The sequence below is a fragment of the Gekko japonicus genome, unplaced genomic scaffold, assembly GCF_001447785.1.
Source record: "Gekko japonicus isolate JY-2015 unplaced genomic scaffold, Gekko_japonicus_V1.1 scaffold323, whole genome shotgun sequence".
Classification (NCBI taxonomy): domain Eukaryota; kingdom Metazoa; phylum Chordata; class Lepidosauria; order Squamata; family Gekkonidae; genus Gekko; species Gekko japonicus.
This window is the reverse complement of record NW_015168661.1, coordinates 3,463-20,749: the sequence shown is the minus strand read 5'-3', so window position 1 is coordinate 20,749 and position 17,287 is coordinate 3,463. Positions and strand designations below refer to the sequence as shown.

General features: G+C 41.1%; 1 protein-coding gene across 1 annotated transcript in view; it reads right to left on the bottom strand.

The window, feature by feature from the left end:
* Positions 1 to 13,431, bottom strand: part of PRKG1 (protein kinase, cGMP-dependent, type I) — a 710,261-nt gene extending 696,830 nt beyond the window's left edge. Inside the window, exons 1-2 of the mRNA XM_015415260.1 lie at positions 13,419 to 13,431; positions 6,669 to 6,782 (exon numbers count right to left, since the gene is read on the bottom strand). Of these exons, the coding sequence (XP_015270746.1) occupies positions 6,669 to 6,782; positions 13,419 to 13,431 (127 nt within the window). The remainder of the gene's footprint in view (positions 1 to 6,668; positions 6,783 to 13,418) is intronic.
* Positions 13,432 to 17,287: the final 3,856 nt, after the last annotated feature.

The following is a 17,287-nucleotide window of genomic DNA, read 5'->3' as shown; positions in this document are numbered from 1 at the left end:
CATTCCCCCCCATCAGTTCTTCCTGAGTAGGTGTTTACTGTCTTTGCTTGCTATGCTGCGGAACTGCTCAAGGTCACACAGCTGGAGGTGGGAAGGAGTTATGGTGTTGCTCTGCTTATTATGTATTTGATGCCTGAGAACTGAACTTGTATTTATGTTGTAGAACCGTTGGGTTCCCAAGGAATTGGGCGCTCGTTTTATCTACATTCCCGCCAGCGGGAATTGGGCTCATTGGCTCTAACCTGGTTCAAGTTCCTTTATTATGTTTCCCTATGCGACCTGTAGTCATTACTAACAACTCTTGTGTTCCTGATCTAATCATCGCTTTATAATAAATTCTACTTTGTTCATCAACCGTGGATTTATTCGAATGCATGTGGAATCGGACATTACTTGAAGAATGACAGTGACAAGATAAACAGTCTGTTTTCTGCAGGTTTCTGTGCAACACAAAATGGAGTATAGACTACCAATATGACCTACCTGGAAGGCAGACAGGTGCTACAGGAAGCTGAAGACAATTTGACCAAAGCACATGTCTACTCTGGCTCTGATGTCTAGGACATATTGCATCATGCAAGTGGAAAGCTGGGCCCAGCTGGCACCTTGGCAGAGCTCAGGAAGGAGGATCCCTCTACTGAAAGTGTAACAGCTCTGGCAGAGTAAGTTAAAACTGTCCCTAGAGGTGGCTGAGGAGGTAGCTTATAGCACAACTTGATGATCTGAGAGATGCCATGGCTGAACCTCTGTGCTGTCCTTTCTTAGGGCTCATGTAGCCTAACAAGCACCCTTTATGTGGTCATATGGTGAGAAGAAGAGCAAGGTTCATTCTGAACCCAAGAAAGGTGATGGAATAAGCATAAGGGAGCATAAGGTCTGACTGAGCTGGTGACTTTCAGCAGAAAGGAAATGTCCAAATGGAGGACCATTTTGGCTTTGCAGAATTGCTATTAGGGAGGATCAGACCAAATAGCACATAGTTGACTGGCCCTCCTTAATGAACACATGGCAACAAAAATTCTGGTTTAAAAGTAAGGAGGTGCAAATTGCAAGTAGTCAGTGGTTCAAAAGGTTTGATCATGAGTTGAATAAGGACAGTCTGCAGGTCCTGTTCAGGAACTGGTGATTTCATTGGAGAACAAAATCAAACAAAGGAGCAGAAATCTTCATGCATGGAGTGTTGAAGTGGTTGATTTCCAGAAGACCCCGGTAGTGAAAGACCAGTATCAGGTATTTGTCAGTGAGTGCTAGTGCTCCTCATCTAGCAGGTATCTAAAACCCATTCAGAGAGATGGATCCCAAAACACTGGTGTTGATATCAACAGCACACCATCAAGGAGCCAGGAGCTGACCTCCCACACTGGCATCCCCTCAACCGAGCCACAGGACCTCCATCTTCAATGGATTTAATTTCATCCAGCTCTGTTTCAACCATCTCACCACAGCCTGCAATCCCACTGCTAGTATATCTGGGGCAGTATCTGGTCAGCCATTCATCAACAGATATAGCTGGATGTCATCAGCATATTGATGACAACCCAGCCCAAAACTCTGTATCAGCTGGGCAATGGGGCACATGTAGATGTTAAACAACAATGGGGAGAGAACTGTCCCTTGGGTGACCCACATTCTAGTGGGTGTCATGGGGAGGCCATCCCCCCAAGTCCTACCCTTTGTCCTCAATCTTGGAGAAATTATACCAGCCATTTCAAGACTATGTCACACTTATGTTGGAAAGGTAGTCTGTCAAGAGATCATGGTTGACAGTGTCAAATGCTGCTGTCAGATCCAGTAATAACCTCACAAAAGAACAGAAAGATCCTACGGACCCAGCATTGTACTATCCAATTGCCTTGCTCAATCATGATGTAAAAATTTTTACTTCTATATTGGCCAACAGGCTTAAATCTTTCATTGAGAAATACGTTGAACCAGATCAAACTAGTTTTATTCCTACAAGACAATTGACTGAACATATGATGTACACTCAGTGTGATTATGCACAGTAAAGATTTAAAAGAGGAAACGGTGATATTAGCCTTAGACTTTGCAAAGGCTTTTGATTGGGTGGAAGTACCTTATATGCTTACCCTTCTGAAGAAAATGGGCTTTGGCAATAATTTCCTAAGAGCTCTAAAAGTGATCTACTCATGTCCTAACTCTAAAGTATGGCTTAACGGCTCTCACTCATCAACTTTTCATCCAACGAGAGGCACAAGGCAAAGATGCCCTCTTTCACCTTTACTTTTCACCCTAGTGATTGAACCATTAGCAGAAGAGTTACGGAAAAGCAAAGAGTCCACGGGGGTTCGCATTGGTGACTCTGAACACAAAGTTAACCTTTATGCCCCTGTGTAAGCCGCCCTGAGCCCGTTCGCAGGGAGGGCGGGGTAAAAATGCAAATAAATAAATAAAATGTGAATGATCTTACAGTACATATCTCAGACCCACTGAGACTCTTACCAAATATTCAAAGGACTCTTGACAACTTTGGGACCATCTCAAGACTTCAAATTAGTCCCACTAAATCAGAAATATATCCTATTCTCCTATCAACTAAAAATAGGGATCAGCTGAAACACAACATTTTCCTTCAAATGGATTAAGGAAATGTGAAGACATTTAGGGGTTCAGATTGCTTTGGATCTAAAGAACCTTTTCAAAGTCAATTACAATCTTCTATACCACATAATCCGATCACACCTTAAAGATGGGGATATGCTCAAGATGTCACTACCGGATCACATATATCTAGTGAAATGCTTTGCCCTACCTAGATTCTTGTTTTTGTCCCATGCCTTGCTGATCCCCATACCCAAAAAGGAACTTCAAAAATGGCATAAATCTCCAATATCTTTCTTATGGGTGGGGGGGAAATCATGAATTGACCATCGTATCCTATATAGAACTGCATTTCTGGGTGGGATTGGCTTTCCAATGTTACCCACACATTATCAGGCAACTATTCTGGCAACCATAGTTCAAATGTTACTCCTGAACCCACAACCACATTGGATGCGAATGGAGCAGACATATATCACACCTCTTAATCTACAAGAGATAGTGTGGATACCAGCATGAATCAGGCCCCAAAAACTTTGTGATAACCCTCTTCTAATGACCGCAATGAAGATATGGAACTTGAGAAAAAGGCATCTGGCATCTGGTATTTCCCCACTCATTACCTTTATGAACCAACCATGGTTCCCTCTGGGTATGGAAACAGAAGCCTTCACAGACTGAATTACAGCAGGACTCTCCTGCCCAATAGATTTAGTTCAGAATGGCAAAATGAGAGAGAAAGTATCTCTTGAACATAGTATCCCCTGGTTTCAATATCTGCAATGGAAGAATATGGCGGAATCGCTCTCCAGGGCAGGCTCCTTTGAAAGACCAAGGTCGGATTTTGAAACTCTTTTAGCAACCTACCCGGATTCTGAGAAAGGCTTACTCCCCATGATTTATAGACTTCTACTAGTCATTGATAACAAGAAACCTTTAGGATTCAAAAAAAAGATGGCAAAAAGATCTAAATATGGATCTACAAGAAGAGTATTGGACATCCATCTGGAAATCACCAATAAATACCTCCAGAAGTTTTAACCTTCAGTTACAATTATTTAAACTTACCCCCAGATGGTACTATACCCCAGAATGATTAAATAAGAGAAATCCTCTTCACAGTGCCCTCTGTTGGAAAAACTGTGGCAATGTTGGAAATTATCTTCACTGCTGGTGGGAATGCCCAGTGATCAAGCAATTTTGGAGGGAAGTGATTGATCAGATAAATGACATCACGTCACAATAATTTCTGTTATGTCCAGCATTATCACTTCTTAATTTGAGAGAAGCCGCTGATGGGATAGATACTCAAAAAGATACCACTGCTATTCTCCTTGCTATGGCTAGGCTCACAACTCAGTGGAAGCCTCCCACCCCTCCAAGTCTAACACTATGGCATGAGAAAATCTGGGACCAGTTCATAATGGATAAAATTACTAATGTAATACAACAAACTTCTACAGGCATAAACTCGTCATCATCTAAGTTTATTAATATGTGGGCAAGTGTGCTCCAGTAGATGGCTAAACACAAACTACTTCTGTCAAATCTATCCTACTGCTCCTGGATTTACTTTTGATTGTTCTTCTGTACTGGCCTGTTGTTGGGACCCTCTTACTTGACAGAGCATAAAAGATTTTTTGTGACAGAGGCACGCATGCACTAACTAGGTTGGACGCTGAACTCCGAGCTCCCCCTTAACCTAAGGAATTTACAGCTCAAAGGAATGTAAACAGCCAAACTTCGGCATACAATTAGCAGAAAAGAAGGGAAGAAAGCCAGGAGCAGCAGGGAGGCTTAGACGCTGAGCGGTAAGACTGCTACTTATCGCTATTTCGAGAGGCAGCGCCCAACGCTGCAAAAGGCTAGCTCATTAAGCCCTAAATAAATTACCAGAGATGGCAAAAAATATTAAGGAACTGTCAGAACAAATAGCTGTTCTTCAAAATACAGTCCTAGCTTCTCAGGACAAAATAAGTGAAGAAATTAAGATGATACGAGAAGACGTGGCTAAGATAGGGAAGGAGATAGCTGGCATAAAGCAAACAGCTAACTCTGCCAAAAAAACTTGCTCTGGCAAACAAACAGAAGATTACTTCTTTAACAAGCCGGATTAATGATCTCTCAGACAGAAATAGGAGGGCCAACTTAATTCTTTCAGGAATCTCTGAAGAGATAACTGCTAAGAACTTGGAGGAAACGCTTGAGGGGTGGTTGGAAACTAATGGCATCAAGGTTCAACAAGAAGATATTGAGAGCACACCGCCTGCAAGGAAGGAGCAAGGATGGGTCCCTCCGGGATGTTATTATTAAGTTTTCTAGAGAAAAAATTCAGCAACAAATATTTAAAGAATTAAAAAAGAAGAAGGATCTGAGTTTTAGAGGAAGGAAAATCTGGGTGAGGCAGGATTCCTGCCAAGAAACTCTTAAGAAAAAGAGCTTAATGTGCCCCTTTGCCCAAAAACTCCATGCAAACAATGTAAAATTTACCTGGGGTTACCCATCCTCAATTATTATATTCCGAGAAGGGAAGAGGCTTATGGCAAGGAACCCTGATGAGGCTAACACCCCGCTTAAACAACTCGGAATCAACACAGAAGACGTGAGAGAGCAGGAAATGGAAGGAGAGGCAGAACTGGATACAGACCCTGGCGAAGGAACCTCAAAGAGAGGAGGGAAACGCTCCAGGAGAGGCTCACTGGAAGGAACCACCTAAAGGGAAGTATGCAAGCATAACTGAGATACATTAACGTTAGCTCATGTTTAAAAAGCTAATAAGGGGGAGGAGGGGATGTGTGTACTCCATAAAGTGGAGAGAGGGGAGAGTTTATTTGGAGCAGAGTCCTCCTAGAGGAAGGCCCAGGTACATACACCATCTGGTTCAATGGATCAGAATAGGTAAAAGTCAGATTTTCACTTTCAAAGCTGACTGATCAACAGGATCAATGTTTTCAGACTCTTTTCCATTCCTGAGAACATCTGCCTTTCCAGAGTTACAACAAGTAAGCCAATTTATCTCACAGACAGAACAATAAACAGATGTTCTAATGAGAGTTTCAAAGACAATACTAATAATTTAAGTTTATTAGTCAATAATCTTCCTTAAATGGCTCTCTGTACCTCAAGGAGCTGAATGCGTTTATCTAGATCTAGCTGAAATTCCTCTCAGTTCTAACAAGTGACCTCCCCTGTCAGAGCACTTTGGAAGGGATATAATGCTAATTACAATCATGCTTGCCATTCACTTATTTATGCATTAATGAGCAAGAGAAATTACACTGAAGTCACTTGTTAGCATTCTAAATGGCATGATGCACAAAGCAACTGCCTAAAGAAGACGCATAATTGCCAACAGCTTTAAACACCCATGAAAAAAGAAATGAAAAAACATGCACTAATAAATACTGCCCATTTCTCTTTCCAGAAGCCTCCATTCAGAACAGCAATAGCCCTGACCTCACCACTGCCCCCTTTAATGAAAAAAGAATGGTGCTGTTAAATTCAGACACCGAACAACATCTTGGGGAAAAATGAGAATGAGAAGGAACGTAGTGTGAGAAAGAATAGGTATAATAGCACCAGCTAGCTGTACATGTTAATGGTTCCATTCAGTTTCTTTGCCTGAGGTACCCTGAAGCAGAGAGCATATGAAAATGAAGAACATTATAATAAGTGAGCAACTATCCCTTTATTCCCATAATGCTCTCTCTTCTACTTTCCAGCTCCTTTATCTCACATATTAACCATAGTAGATGTAGCACAAATTTCCATTTGTCCTGTTTTGCAAAGGAAATTTTACCAGTCAACTACTGAAGCTTTGGAGGCTCTTGGCTGAAGAAGAAAAAAGGTTTATCATAAAACTGCCAAATACCAGAATTTACAAAACAGTGTAGCTGTAAAACTCTAAAAATGGCATAACTTTGTAGAGACTGTCCATGCTACACTATTAGAAATTATACAATGGATGAAATCTGTAAATGTCTACTGCTTTAAAACATTTTTAGTTGTGAGCAATTCAAGGAACCAATAAGGAATCAAAGTGTATACAAACCAAATATCAACACTTGCCAACAATAATTCAAGACTGAACTCCAGTATGATCTTACTTTTGACGGTGGCTGTCCGGGTGCAGTTGTAAAGGATGGCCAGTTCCCCAAATACCTTGCCAGGCCCCATGGTACACAGCTTTACACCTTCCTTTGTCACCTCAACCTTTCCATCTGAGGAAAAAGAACACAATTATATCACAAACTTATCACACTGGTTTGGGGTGTGAAAGAGAGAGAATTTCAACAATGAGTCAAAATGAACACCATTGCTGCTATTTAACATTAATTCACTGCAAATAATCATCCTAACTATTATTACTAATATTTATTATTGATAAAGCATGTCAAATCTATATAAATATTGCATATGACAATGAACAAGACCTTCATGCAAGCTCATATTAAATAAAAAAGGACAAAACCTAGGCTGTAGCTAAGGTGAGAATAGTTGCTACAGGCTGCATCTAGAACACTAATTTATTCCACCCAAGATTTTTTTAAAAAAAATCAGGCTTTTAATGTGTGACATAAGAGCTTCCATTAACAGAATTAGAGCACGTTTCAGAATAGAAGTGCATCAGTTGCAGCTCTTCCTCTTCTGAAGAAAAGGTAGTGATCCAAACTCTACCCATCTGAGCCTTTCTCACTTATACAGGCCATGGGTTTTATAACCACCATCATCCTTATCATTCCAGGGGGATCCCTTTTACCTAGACTTCAGCAATGAAAGGGTGTTTACATGGGATAACACATAACACAAGAAAAATATCATTTATTTAAGGGAGCAGGTAAAAGCTTCTGAACGTAGAAATCTTAATGTATTAAATTTGTGACACTAACAGTTCACAAGCACAAAACAGACATAGGCACTTGGTGACAGAATTAGAGATTTCTGTTGGTTATCAGTACATCAGTTTGTTCCTTTTTCTTTAAAACGCCATCTGAAAATATGGCAGCCTGGCGACATATGACCTTAGGTGACAAATTATAAGCAAAGAGGAAGGGATGCCAAGGGACAGCTCTCATTTCTCTTCAGTTCAGCAGCTAGGGGGGGGGGAGATTCTAACACTGTCCTACTGGGAGGTCGATTTTATTCTGATTTACAAATGCATTTTTGAACAACAGTTTAAGAATTTAAAAGTTCATTGTGAAGGACAGGGAGCCTGCATACATAACTTTTTGTGGGGTTCTGAGCTGAAAAAGAATTCATGACATTCAGTGCTCAACAGACTCCATGCTTATAAAGTAATCTGCATATATTTTTTTTGCTCATTTTCATAGGAAAGGGAGGAGGAGCCCTAATCCTTGGGAACATTCACTCATGGCAAACAGCTATTAGCAAAAGAAAACTTATTTTGACCCATGGTGATTACGTAATTTACGTTGTTCAAATATCTCTGACTTCCAAATGTTTTAACTTGCTTCAGCAAGCGTGTTCTCTATTGACTTGCGATGTGACTAGGAGGGGCAGATTCGTATGAAAGTCTAGAGACAAAGGAAGAGTGACCAGTTTGTCGGCAGAGGAAAGAAGTGGAATGAACTTGGACACAGCTTCTGCTGCATGCAGAATGCTTGAGAATCAGTCAATGTGAGAACATGAGGAACATTTTTAAACTAAAGTAGATTCCAAGCACTAAGCAAGCATGTGGGTGCTGATATGTCTGAGGCCAACATTTATGATGTGATCAAAATGCATAACTAAAAAAAGTGAGACTCTACCACAAAAGCGAAACACAAAATCTGAGAACACCTGAACTAGTGCTTTCTCTGAAGTTACAGTCTCCTGAGATCAGTTTCTTCTCCACTGCTGTCTTGGCATTTATTACATGCAAGTCTTTTAACTAGATTTTGATGGCTAGGAATTTCTAGTATTTCAACCCCACAACACCTTATACCTAAAAAAAGCTATTCAGGAAAATATCAATGAAGAGCCAGTGTGGTGTAGTGGTTAATAGCAGCGTATTCTAATCTGGAGAACTGGGTTTGATTCCCCACTCCTCCTCCACGTGCAGCCAGCTGGCTGACCCAGAACTCTCTCAGTCCCACCTACCTCACAAGGTGATTCTTGTGGGGAGAGGAAGGGAAAGGTAACTGTAAACCTCTTTGAGACTCTGTAGGGTAGAGAAAAGTGGGGTATAAAACCCTTATCTTCTTCTCTTCTTTAATATTCACTATTGATAAGGGACCAGAATACAAATAGTTCATTATGTCCCTATATGTGGGTGCTCCAGTCTTTGCCTCTTCTTACAGCAGTTCTTTAAAGTACGGCAAAGAACACTTTAGAAGGTATACTGATTTTCAGAAACTATTTATTGGGGGTAGGGGAGACTGAAGCACACAGAAGTCCTCAAAAACCCCAGGAGGCATGCTTAAGTTTTGTGCATTCCAGTCACTCCGTGTAGGATTTCAGTTAAGTGACACTGTTAGCTTGTTTCAGACCCAAGGAAAAATTTTGGGTCCTTATACAGAGTCCTTGCGTGGTCCTCCAATGTGCACATACAATATCCACATGCAATGGAGGTATGCAATATCAAGAGTGATGTGCCACTCCTGTCTCCAAGTGGAGCAACACCTTATGAAGTGCTGAATGGTGGAACCAATGTTGCCAGAAGATCTGTGTGTGTGTGTGTGTTGGAGCATTTGTGGAGTTTGGGGCTGGGAGCTCTTGTTCTTTGAAGTTTAACATACAATCAAAAAAGACCTGCTGATATCTTGAAAAGCTGCCATAAATATGACTGGGCTGCTAAAGTGCACTTGTCTCTTAAAATATGTAATGAAAACATACCTGCAGGTAAAATATTGTGCTTTTCTTAAACATGATGTGGTAGTAATTTTGTTTTTTATTATTTTATCATTTTTTATCATATGTCTACAACAAAAATATGTTGCACCAGTCAGAAGTAAACCAGAGTTGCTTCAGGGCGACTGCTACCATTTTCTAGACAAAGAACAGATTTTTACCTAATTTGGGTCCCTTGTTTAAGTTCACTAGATATTTTGAACGAATAAATGCTACCATTAACTCAGTTGTTCAGGATCACAAAAATAATGTTCGGCACTACAAGGCCTAGCAGCATGTACAGACAGAAAGAAAGAATATAGGATGTCTTTTCAAACCACTACTGATGTAACATTTCCATAATGGAGAATGCTTTACATTCTCCCTACTTCAAGAATTAAGCCCCAGGCAGAGTTGTCATTAAATTGCATTCTGAAGTCTTGCTTTGCAAAACATCAAGGAACTTCAGGAGAAACAAAATGTTTTTAATGCTGCTTAAGCAATATAGTTGGAAAGAGGCACAGTCTTCACAGTTTAATGCTGCATCTAACTTCCTTCTTTTGTTGCCCTTCTTGTCTTAGATTTGAGATTGTAAGCTTCCCAGACAGGGTTGCCAGACCTGCCCAGTGGAAGACTGGGTGTTATGTCCAAAGATTTGGCCATTAATTTGTTCTTCCTGATACAATTCAAGACCATGTCGGTCTGTTCACTAAATAGACTGCAACTTTAAAAGAGGTGGTCATCTATTTTTGCTCTCGTATCCTTTGGGAGGGCTGACGATCACAGCCACGAATGCCTCCTAACTACACCAGAGGCCACAGCCCTACTATTGCAGTCACCAGTGTGCCTGGATGCATTGAGTTGTTGCTTGCCTAGTTTCTGCCCTTCTAATATCAGAACTTTAGTTAGGGCTTGTTTGTCATCAGGCAACATCTCTACAAATTGTGCCATTTCTCCCCCACAGCAAAATTTGGTAACACCCCATGATCACCGTAAAGTTTGCCACCCACAGTCCCATAGCACCCAATGAATCAATTTTCCTTCTTAAATAGTAATTAGTTCAGCCTCCGACCTTCCTTATCAAGCATGGAAAAATGACTGACATCAGAGAGTTTGTTTGTGGATGGCAGAAGAGACAGTCTCAGCCTCTCTAACCTTGTATAGGTTCTTCAGGGTTTGTTTGGTTTTTTGCTAAAGCTGGAGACAGCCTTAGCCCAAACACCCATGGCTGTATTCTGAATACCCTGAAGTGATCCCGGAAGAGGCATGACGACACTTCTGGAGTTTTCCCAGATGTGACACCACACTATCACTGATAGAAAGTGTGAGGGGACCAGAGTTAGTATTATATAAAACTTTCATTATTGGGTCTGTTGGTTGGCATGAGTCCACATATGACTATTGGTGAATCTTCAAAGGTTGGCTGGATCATTAAAGATTCCTCCTAACTAAATTTCAACTACTGCAGTTCTGGGCTGGCCACATCCTTATTCAGTTTTGATTGTCCAAGAAACTGCTAGGTTAGATATTCTGTAGTAATCAACCCTGACTGTTCCCTGGAAGGCCAGATAACTGAAGCTCAAATACTTTGGCCACCAAATGAGAAGGGAGCACTCACTGGAGAAGACCCTGAAGCTGGGAAAGATTGAAGGTCAAAGAAGACGGGGATGGCAAAGGATGAGATGGTTAGATAGTGTCATAGATGCAATGAACATGAAATTGAGCCAACTTCAGAGGACGGTGGAAGACAGGAAGGCCTGGCGTGATCTGGTCCATGGGGTCGCAAAGAGTCAGACTCGACTGTGCGACTGAACAACAACAAAAGGGCTGCTGATCTAACTGGATCTGCAATCTGTCGCATGTACCCTTTTTGGTTAAGACTGATTGACTTTTGCACTTTGTCTCAGTTGGTTCTGCTTCCTCACATCAGACACAAGCCCTGATCCTCAAAATCTCTACCTAATATGAGAAACATGGACATGTATTCTCTTGAACTCTAGAATAAAAAGGGAAGCAAAGCTAAAGGCTGTTTTTGTTTTGTGGTGAGAACATTTGGTACTTTTAGCACATTGAGTCCATCCAATTAAAAATTAAATAACATCTTTGGTTAAATGGCATTTTGGTTTCTCAAATATATCAGGCTATAAACTGAACGATCCTATCATGATGCTTTCATTTATTGTGAGGATTTCCCCCTTCCCAGTAACTGAGTGGCTGTTTTCTGTTTCCTGTAAACAAGGAGAAGAAAAACAGATTACCTTGGCTGTAAGAATGTCATCCTCCATGAATTCTTCGTGTAATGACTAATCATCTAGCAGCTTATTACTACTTTCCACTTTGTTCAATACAATTAATGAGTTTATGAGACCACAAACCTTTAAAGGCCATTTTGATCAACAATATGCCAGAAACAAATAACAAGGTAGGTTCCTGTTGTTCTGTGGAAAGTTTCAGTTTGTTGCTGTCTACAGTTTAAAGTTGTACTTCTCCAGCAGCAAAATTTTAGTTGCTCTAAAACAGGCCCATACAACTTGCAACTCTTTAAAGCAGTATCTCAGCAGCCATGCATTGTCCAACAGCTGAGAACCTTTCTTCAGTTCTATTAAAAAGCTCCTCTGCCATCCTCTTCCTTGAAATACATGGACAATGAATGAGGTCAGCCTGAATTCCAAGGACTGCTCTCTTATATGAACCCACATGAACCAGTTTTGTTCCTTGGAGCAGCTCCTTCTTGTTGACACTCCACCTTAGAAGTACAAGATCTTACTCAGCCCGAGCCTTCACAATTATGGTACCAATTGTATGGAATGACCTGTCAGAGGAGGTGAGGAGTGTGCCCTCTTTGATTAACTTTATGTTTAAAACTGTTTTGTTTGGAGGGGCTTTCCAACAATGTCCATGGTTATTATTAATTGCTGGAGGTGAATGAAACTATGGTTATAGTCTGGTAAAAGAATTTTTATTGTTATTGCAGTTGTTCTTTTTACTCTTGCTATTGATACTGTTGGACTTTTTATAAGCCCTAGGGCCCTCTGGAGGAAAAGTTGGATAGGAATATTTTAAAGAAATAAATGCATAAAATATTTCTGAGTTCACAGTGCCAAGGACAAGGAATTTTCCACTGGCAACACCTTCATTACAGAACACTTTCTCTAGACATCTGTTTCAATCTTAGGCTAGCTAGTTATGGCCATTTTATTTTAGCAGGCACTTGGTTACATTTCTAAAAATGTTTCCCCTAAATAGTTTCCCCCCCGTTTTTATGGCTATGATTTCTCTTAATGCACTTTTAACAATTTTCACTGGTCTGTGCTTAGTTCCCCCCCCCCCGATTTATGGTATTAACAGTGTATGAATGCAATCTGGAGCCATACAGTGGATGTTTTTGAAATAAAACTTTTTAAAAGGAAATTTGTCAAGTACCTGCTGGGCTGCCAATTATGTTTGTAAGATATATTTTATTTGATATGTAGATCTGCTCTAAAAATAATACTTTTCTTTATTACATATCAAAAACTATGCCGTTACTTGACTTTTAGAAACTGTTTTAGCTTATGGGTTCACATTTGTAACTAGAATTCTTCATCTGAAGATGCTACATGAAAAGTGTTCACAGGATTTCAGTCTTCAACTCACAAAACCAACTTTATTGGCAAGAGTTATATAGCTGAACACACATTTTGGTGTGTTTCTCCACATATCAAGCTACAGCCTGTGAAATTTGTTGCAATTTAGGAGGACACTGTCCAATTGTTTAACATTATAAAACATTATTTTTCCCCTGAATGGTTACTGCAGTTGTGCTACTTCTGAATTCTAAGTTTACATCCCCAGTATTCCTAGACCAATCTGCAGAGTAACAAGGATAGACGAGTCCTTAAAGATTGGTGGCTGGTTTCACTACACCTTCCTAGAATAGTCTTTATTGACTCTGTTGAAATGCTTTGTTTTTGTGATTATTAAATGTTCATTATAAGCAATGACTTGGAACCTGTCACTTTTCTGATACAGAAGGACACTTCTCTTACCTGAAGGGTGCATATCGCCCCCTTTCCCACCATATGCTGCCCATGACGGTTGGCTGCCCCCCCTACAAACAAAATTTGAAGGGAAGTCTCACTCTGCACTACTAGAAGATTTTGTAGCATACAAGCCACTGTCTGAAATATATCTGGTGCCAATAAAGAAAAAGATAATTGGAGCTGATTCAAACAGTGAGCAGTTCACATTATATACTCAATTCTATGTGAACAGGAGGATTGTACGTTTGAATAAGAATCGAGATGAAAAATTTCCTGGGTATGCAAAACCCAAAGAGCAAGAAGACTTCTAGCTAACCTTCTCCACCATGCTCCCGAATACTTGCTGCATTGCTGCCATCTCTCTCTCATCCTTTTCCTGATATTTGCTTGAACAGTGAGATGAGAGTTTGATGCATCTGGATTACAAAGATTTTGCCATGGCTGCCTTCCTCCTCAATCCATTTGCCCAATACATCCAACAGGGAGAAATCTCAGTGTACAAAAAAGATCATTGTCTTGGTTGCTTTGATTGATGAATGCCACCAACTGTTCACACATAATACAGGCAATCCAGTAAACTGTAAAAGTACACCAACAGGGGCTACCCTGCCAGCTAACATGCTGAATGCCATCACTGTGCAGATGTGATACTGCTCAAAATGCTGCTTATTTTGAATTGTGAGCAAATCACAAAGGAGGTGTAGAACAGGCATTCCAAACAAGTTCAATTCAAATATTGAATGATTTTTTGATATATATATTTTTAGAAGTTAACAACACTGTAGTCTGTTGCAGCAAAAACAATGAACCATCTTATGGTAGTTCACGGACTATATATACTACATGAATATAAACTAGGGATAGGCACAAACTGAACCACAAAGCAAAATTTATCACAAATTTTGCCTTGTTCATGGTTTATGAACTGAAGTTTGTGACAGGTCTACTATCATGAACTGCCATGAAATTTTAAAGCAGTTCATGGATAGAGCAGAAAACAAGGGATTAGAAGAAGAGATTCAGTTTATACGCCGCCCTTCACTCAGAGTGTCAGAGCGGCTTACAATCTCCTTCCTTTCCTCTCCCCACAACAGATACCCTGTGAGGTAGATGGGGCTGAGAGAGCTCTTTGAGAACTGCTCTTGAGAGAACAGCTCTGAGAGAACTGTGGCTTGCCCAAAGTCAACCAGCTGGCTGCATATGGAGGAGTGGGGAATCAAACCCGGTTCTCCCAGATTAGAGTCCACACTCCTAACCACTATACCAAACTGGGATTCCCTTTAAACCCTACTTTCTGTTCCCTGTGAAAGCTGCAAAAACAGCTGAGTGGTGGGGAGGCACCTTTAAATTTTAAAGGGACTGCACAAGGCAGCCCAAAATAGCTGAGTGGCAGGGGGCAGGCTGCTCCCTGTCGCTCAACTTTTGGGGGGCTTTCTGCAAACCCTGTTGTCGCAAACAAACCTCCTGGTTTGGTTCGTGGTTCGGTTCATGGTTTGTCCACAAACTAACAAAACCCGCATTTTTCCAGTTCATGCCCATCCCTAGTAAAAACACAAAAATCCATTCCCCTCCCTGATATCATTCTTCTATTTGTATTAATATGCAACTGTTAACTGAAATGGGTTTTACAGATAACATGGACCACCAAAGAGACCAATAAGAGGGTTCTAGATCAAATCAAGGATGAACTCTCTGTAGAAGCTAAAATGACCAAACTGAGGCTACTGTACTTTGGTCACATTATGAGAAGACACGACTCACTGGAGAAGACCATAAAGCTAGGAAAAGTGGAAGGCAGCAAAAAAAGAGGAAGCCCCAACATGAGATTGAATGACTCAATAAAGGAAGCCACAGCCCTCAGTTTGCAAGACCTGAGCAAGGCTGTTACCAATAGGACATTTTGAAGCTCATTCATTCATAAGGTCGCCATAAGTCGGAAGCAACTTGACAGCACTTAACACAGAGACACAACTGAAACTACCCCTGCATCTGATAGAGTTAACTCTCATCTGTGAAAGTTTACAGCACAATAAACATATTACTCATGAAGGTATCACAATATTCTTTTCTGCATACACTTTTATTTTATTTCTTCATTTTCATCCTCATCTTCAATATCTTACCATTAACAATGAAGCAGCAATCCAGAAGTCCACATTATCAGAAACATTTCATACAACCACCTCCTGAGCAAGGAATGAATTCATTTATGAAAAACTAAATGATGTGTGCCAAGTTTGGAGCCTGAAACTTTTAACAGGTAACAATTTCTAACTTTCAGCCCCAAAGCTATGTTACTCGAGGTACACAAAGTCAAGATCTTCTCTTATGAAGTCTAGAGGGGGAAAGGATTTAAAATATATAAAGGAAATAGGAGAGCTGAGTCTCAAAATCTGTAAGTAGTCGCCTGGGGGCACAAAGCAGAGGACTGACAGTATCTGGGAGAAAAATACACATATACACTTAACGGATGCACTCATTTAATGCTGTCTTCTTGGTTAAAAAAAAATTCTAATGCAACGAAAAGATTTAGCTCACCAAAAAGGGAAGTAAAGAAATGCATTTAGGGGATCTAAATAAAATGCCCAGGTCACCTTTGAATGAGTATGCGGTAGGAATGCTGAGAACTTTGTGGCAAACATGTTCAGCGAGTGACTACATAGTTTTCAACAGTTGCAGTCACTTGCAACCTGTGCCTTGGGTCTCCTTGCCTTGCCACCCATCTAATTCAAGCAGTTCACCAGAGAGCTTTGCAGTGGCACAGTGAACGTGATGGTAAAGTTTCATTTGCATCCACCATGAAGACACTTTTGTACCTGCAGAGCACTTGAAATCAGTCCCCCCACCCCCAGGGTTGCATATAGTTCAGTCAAGTAACTAAACAATGGCAGGAGAGAAGGGGAAACCTATATGGCCAAAATAACATAGACTCAGACAAATAGCAAATGGTAAAGCCTATTTAAAAACATGATATTATTGCTCTGGATTGCTCTCTCTGTTTTTTAAACAACTGGTCATAAAATGGTATGCAGCAATAGCAGGTCAGGAAGAATAAGGACTCTGACCAGGCTGGGTGAAACATGCATGTATGAAATCCTGTCAAATGCACTGTACTGTTCAAATAAACAGATAGAAACCTAGTACTGAGCTGTTCATGAATACCCAAACTGCCTGCCAAAAAATCAACAGGAAAGCATAATGCTCATAGAACCAGATGGTGCTCTAGCACCCATAGAATTCAGTTCAATAATCCATAATTTGAGACTTCCGGTCATGGCTGCGCGCCTGGCGACCGACTCTCGGGCAAGCTCCCGGAGCCGGATCGCCCACACGCTGCCTGGGGGGGGTCCCGCGTATGCGGAGATCCTAAGGAGCTTTGGATACAGGGCTCCGAACCAGGGGGCGCGCCTGGGAGACTGGGAGAAGCCTCTTACTGGGATAAAAGCCGGGAATTGAGGCTCCCCGTCCAAGTCTCCCCTGCCCCAAATGGCCCCAACTGCGTTGTGCCCCGTGAAGAGGATTAGCAAAGCCGCCGGAATATCGGAGTGATGGAACGATAAGGTCAAAGCTGGAAGAAAAGCATATGCGACTAACTGTGAGTTGGTGATCAACATAAAAGTTGCGGCTCGAGCGAGTCCCGTCCCCCAGGAAACCGAAAGGGAGGAGGGAGGATTCCCCCCCCCAACAGTAAAAAAGAGACTTTTTAAAAGCGGAGAGAGGCGGGGCGAAGAATTGCTTAAGCGATTTCCCTTTTGGAAGAGAGCCGAGCGTAGGCTAGAAGGAGCCATCCTCGGGTGGCACGGCACGAACTTTCAAAGTATAAACAAAGTTTGAAAATGGCGATGCAGAAAGAGAGAGATAAAAAGGCTTGGGAG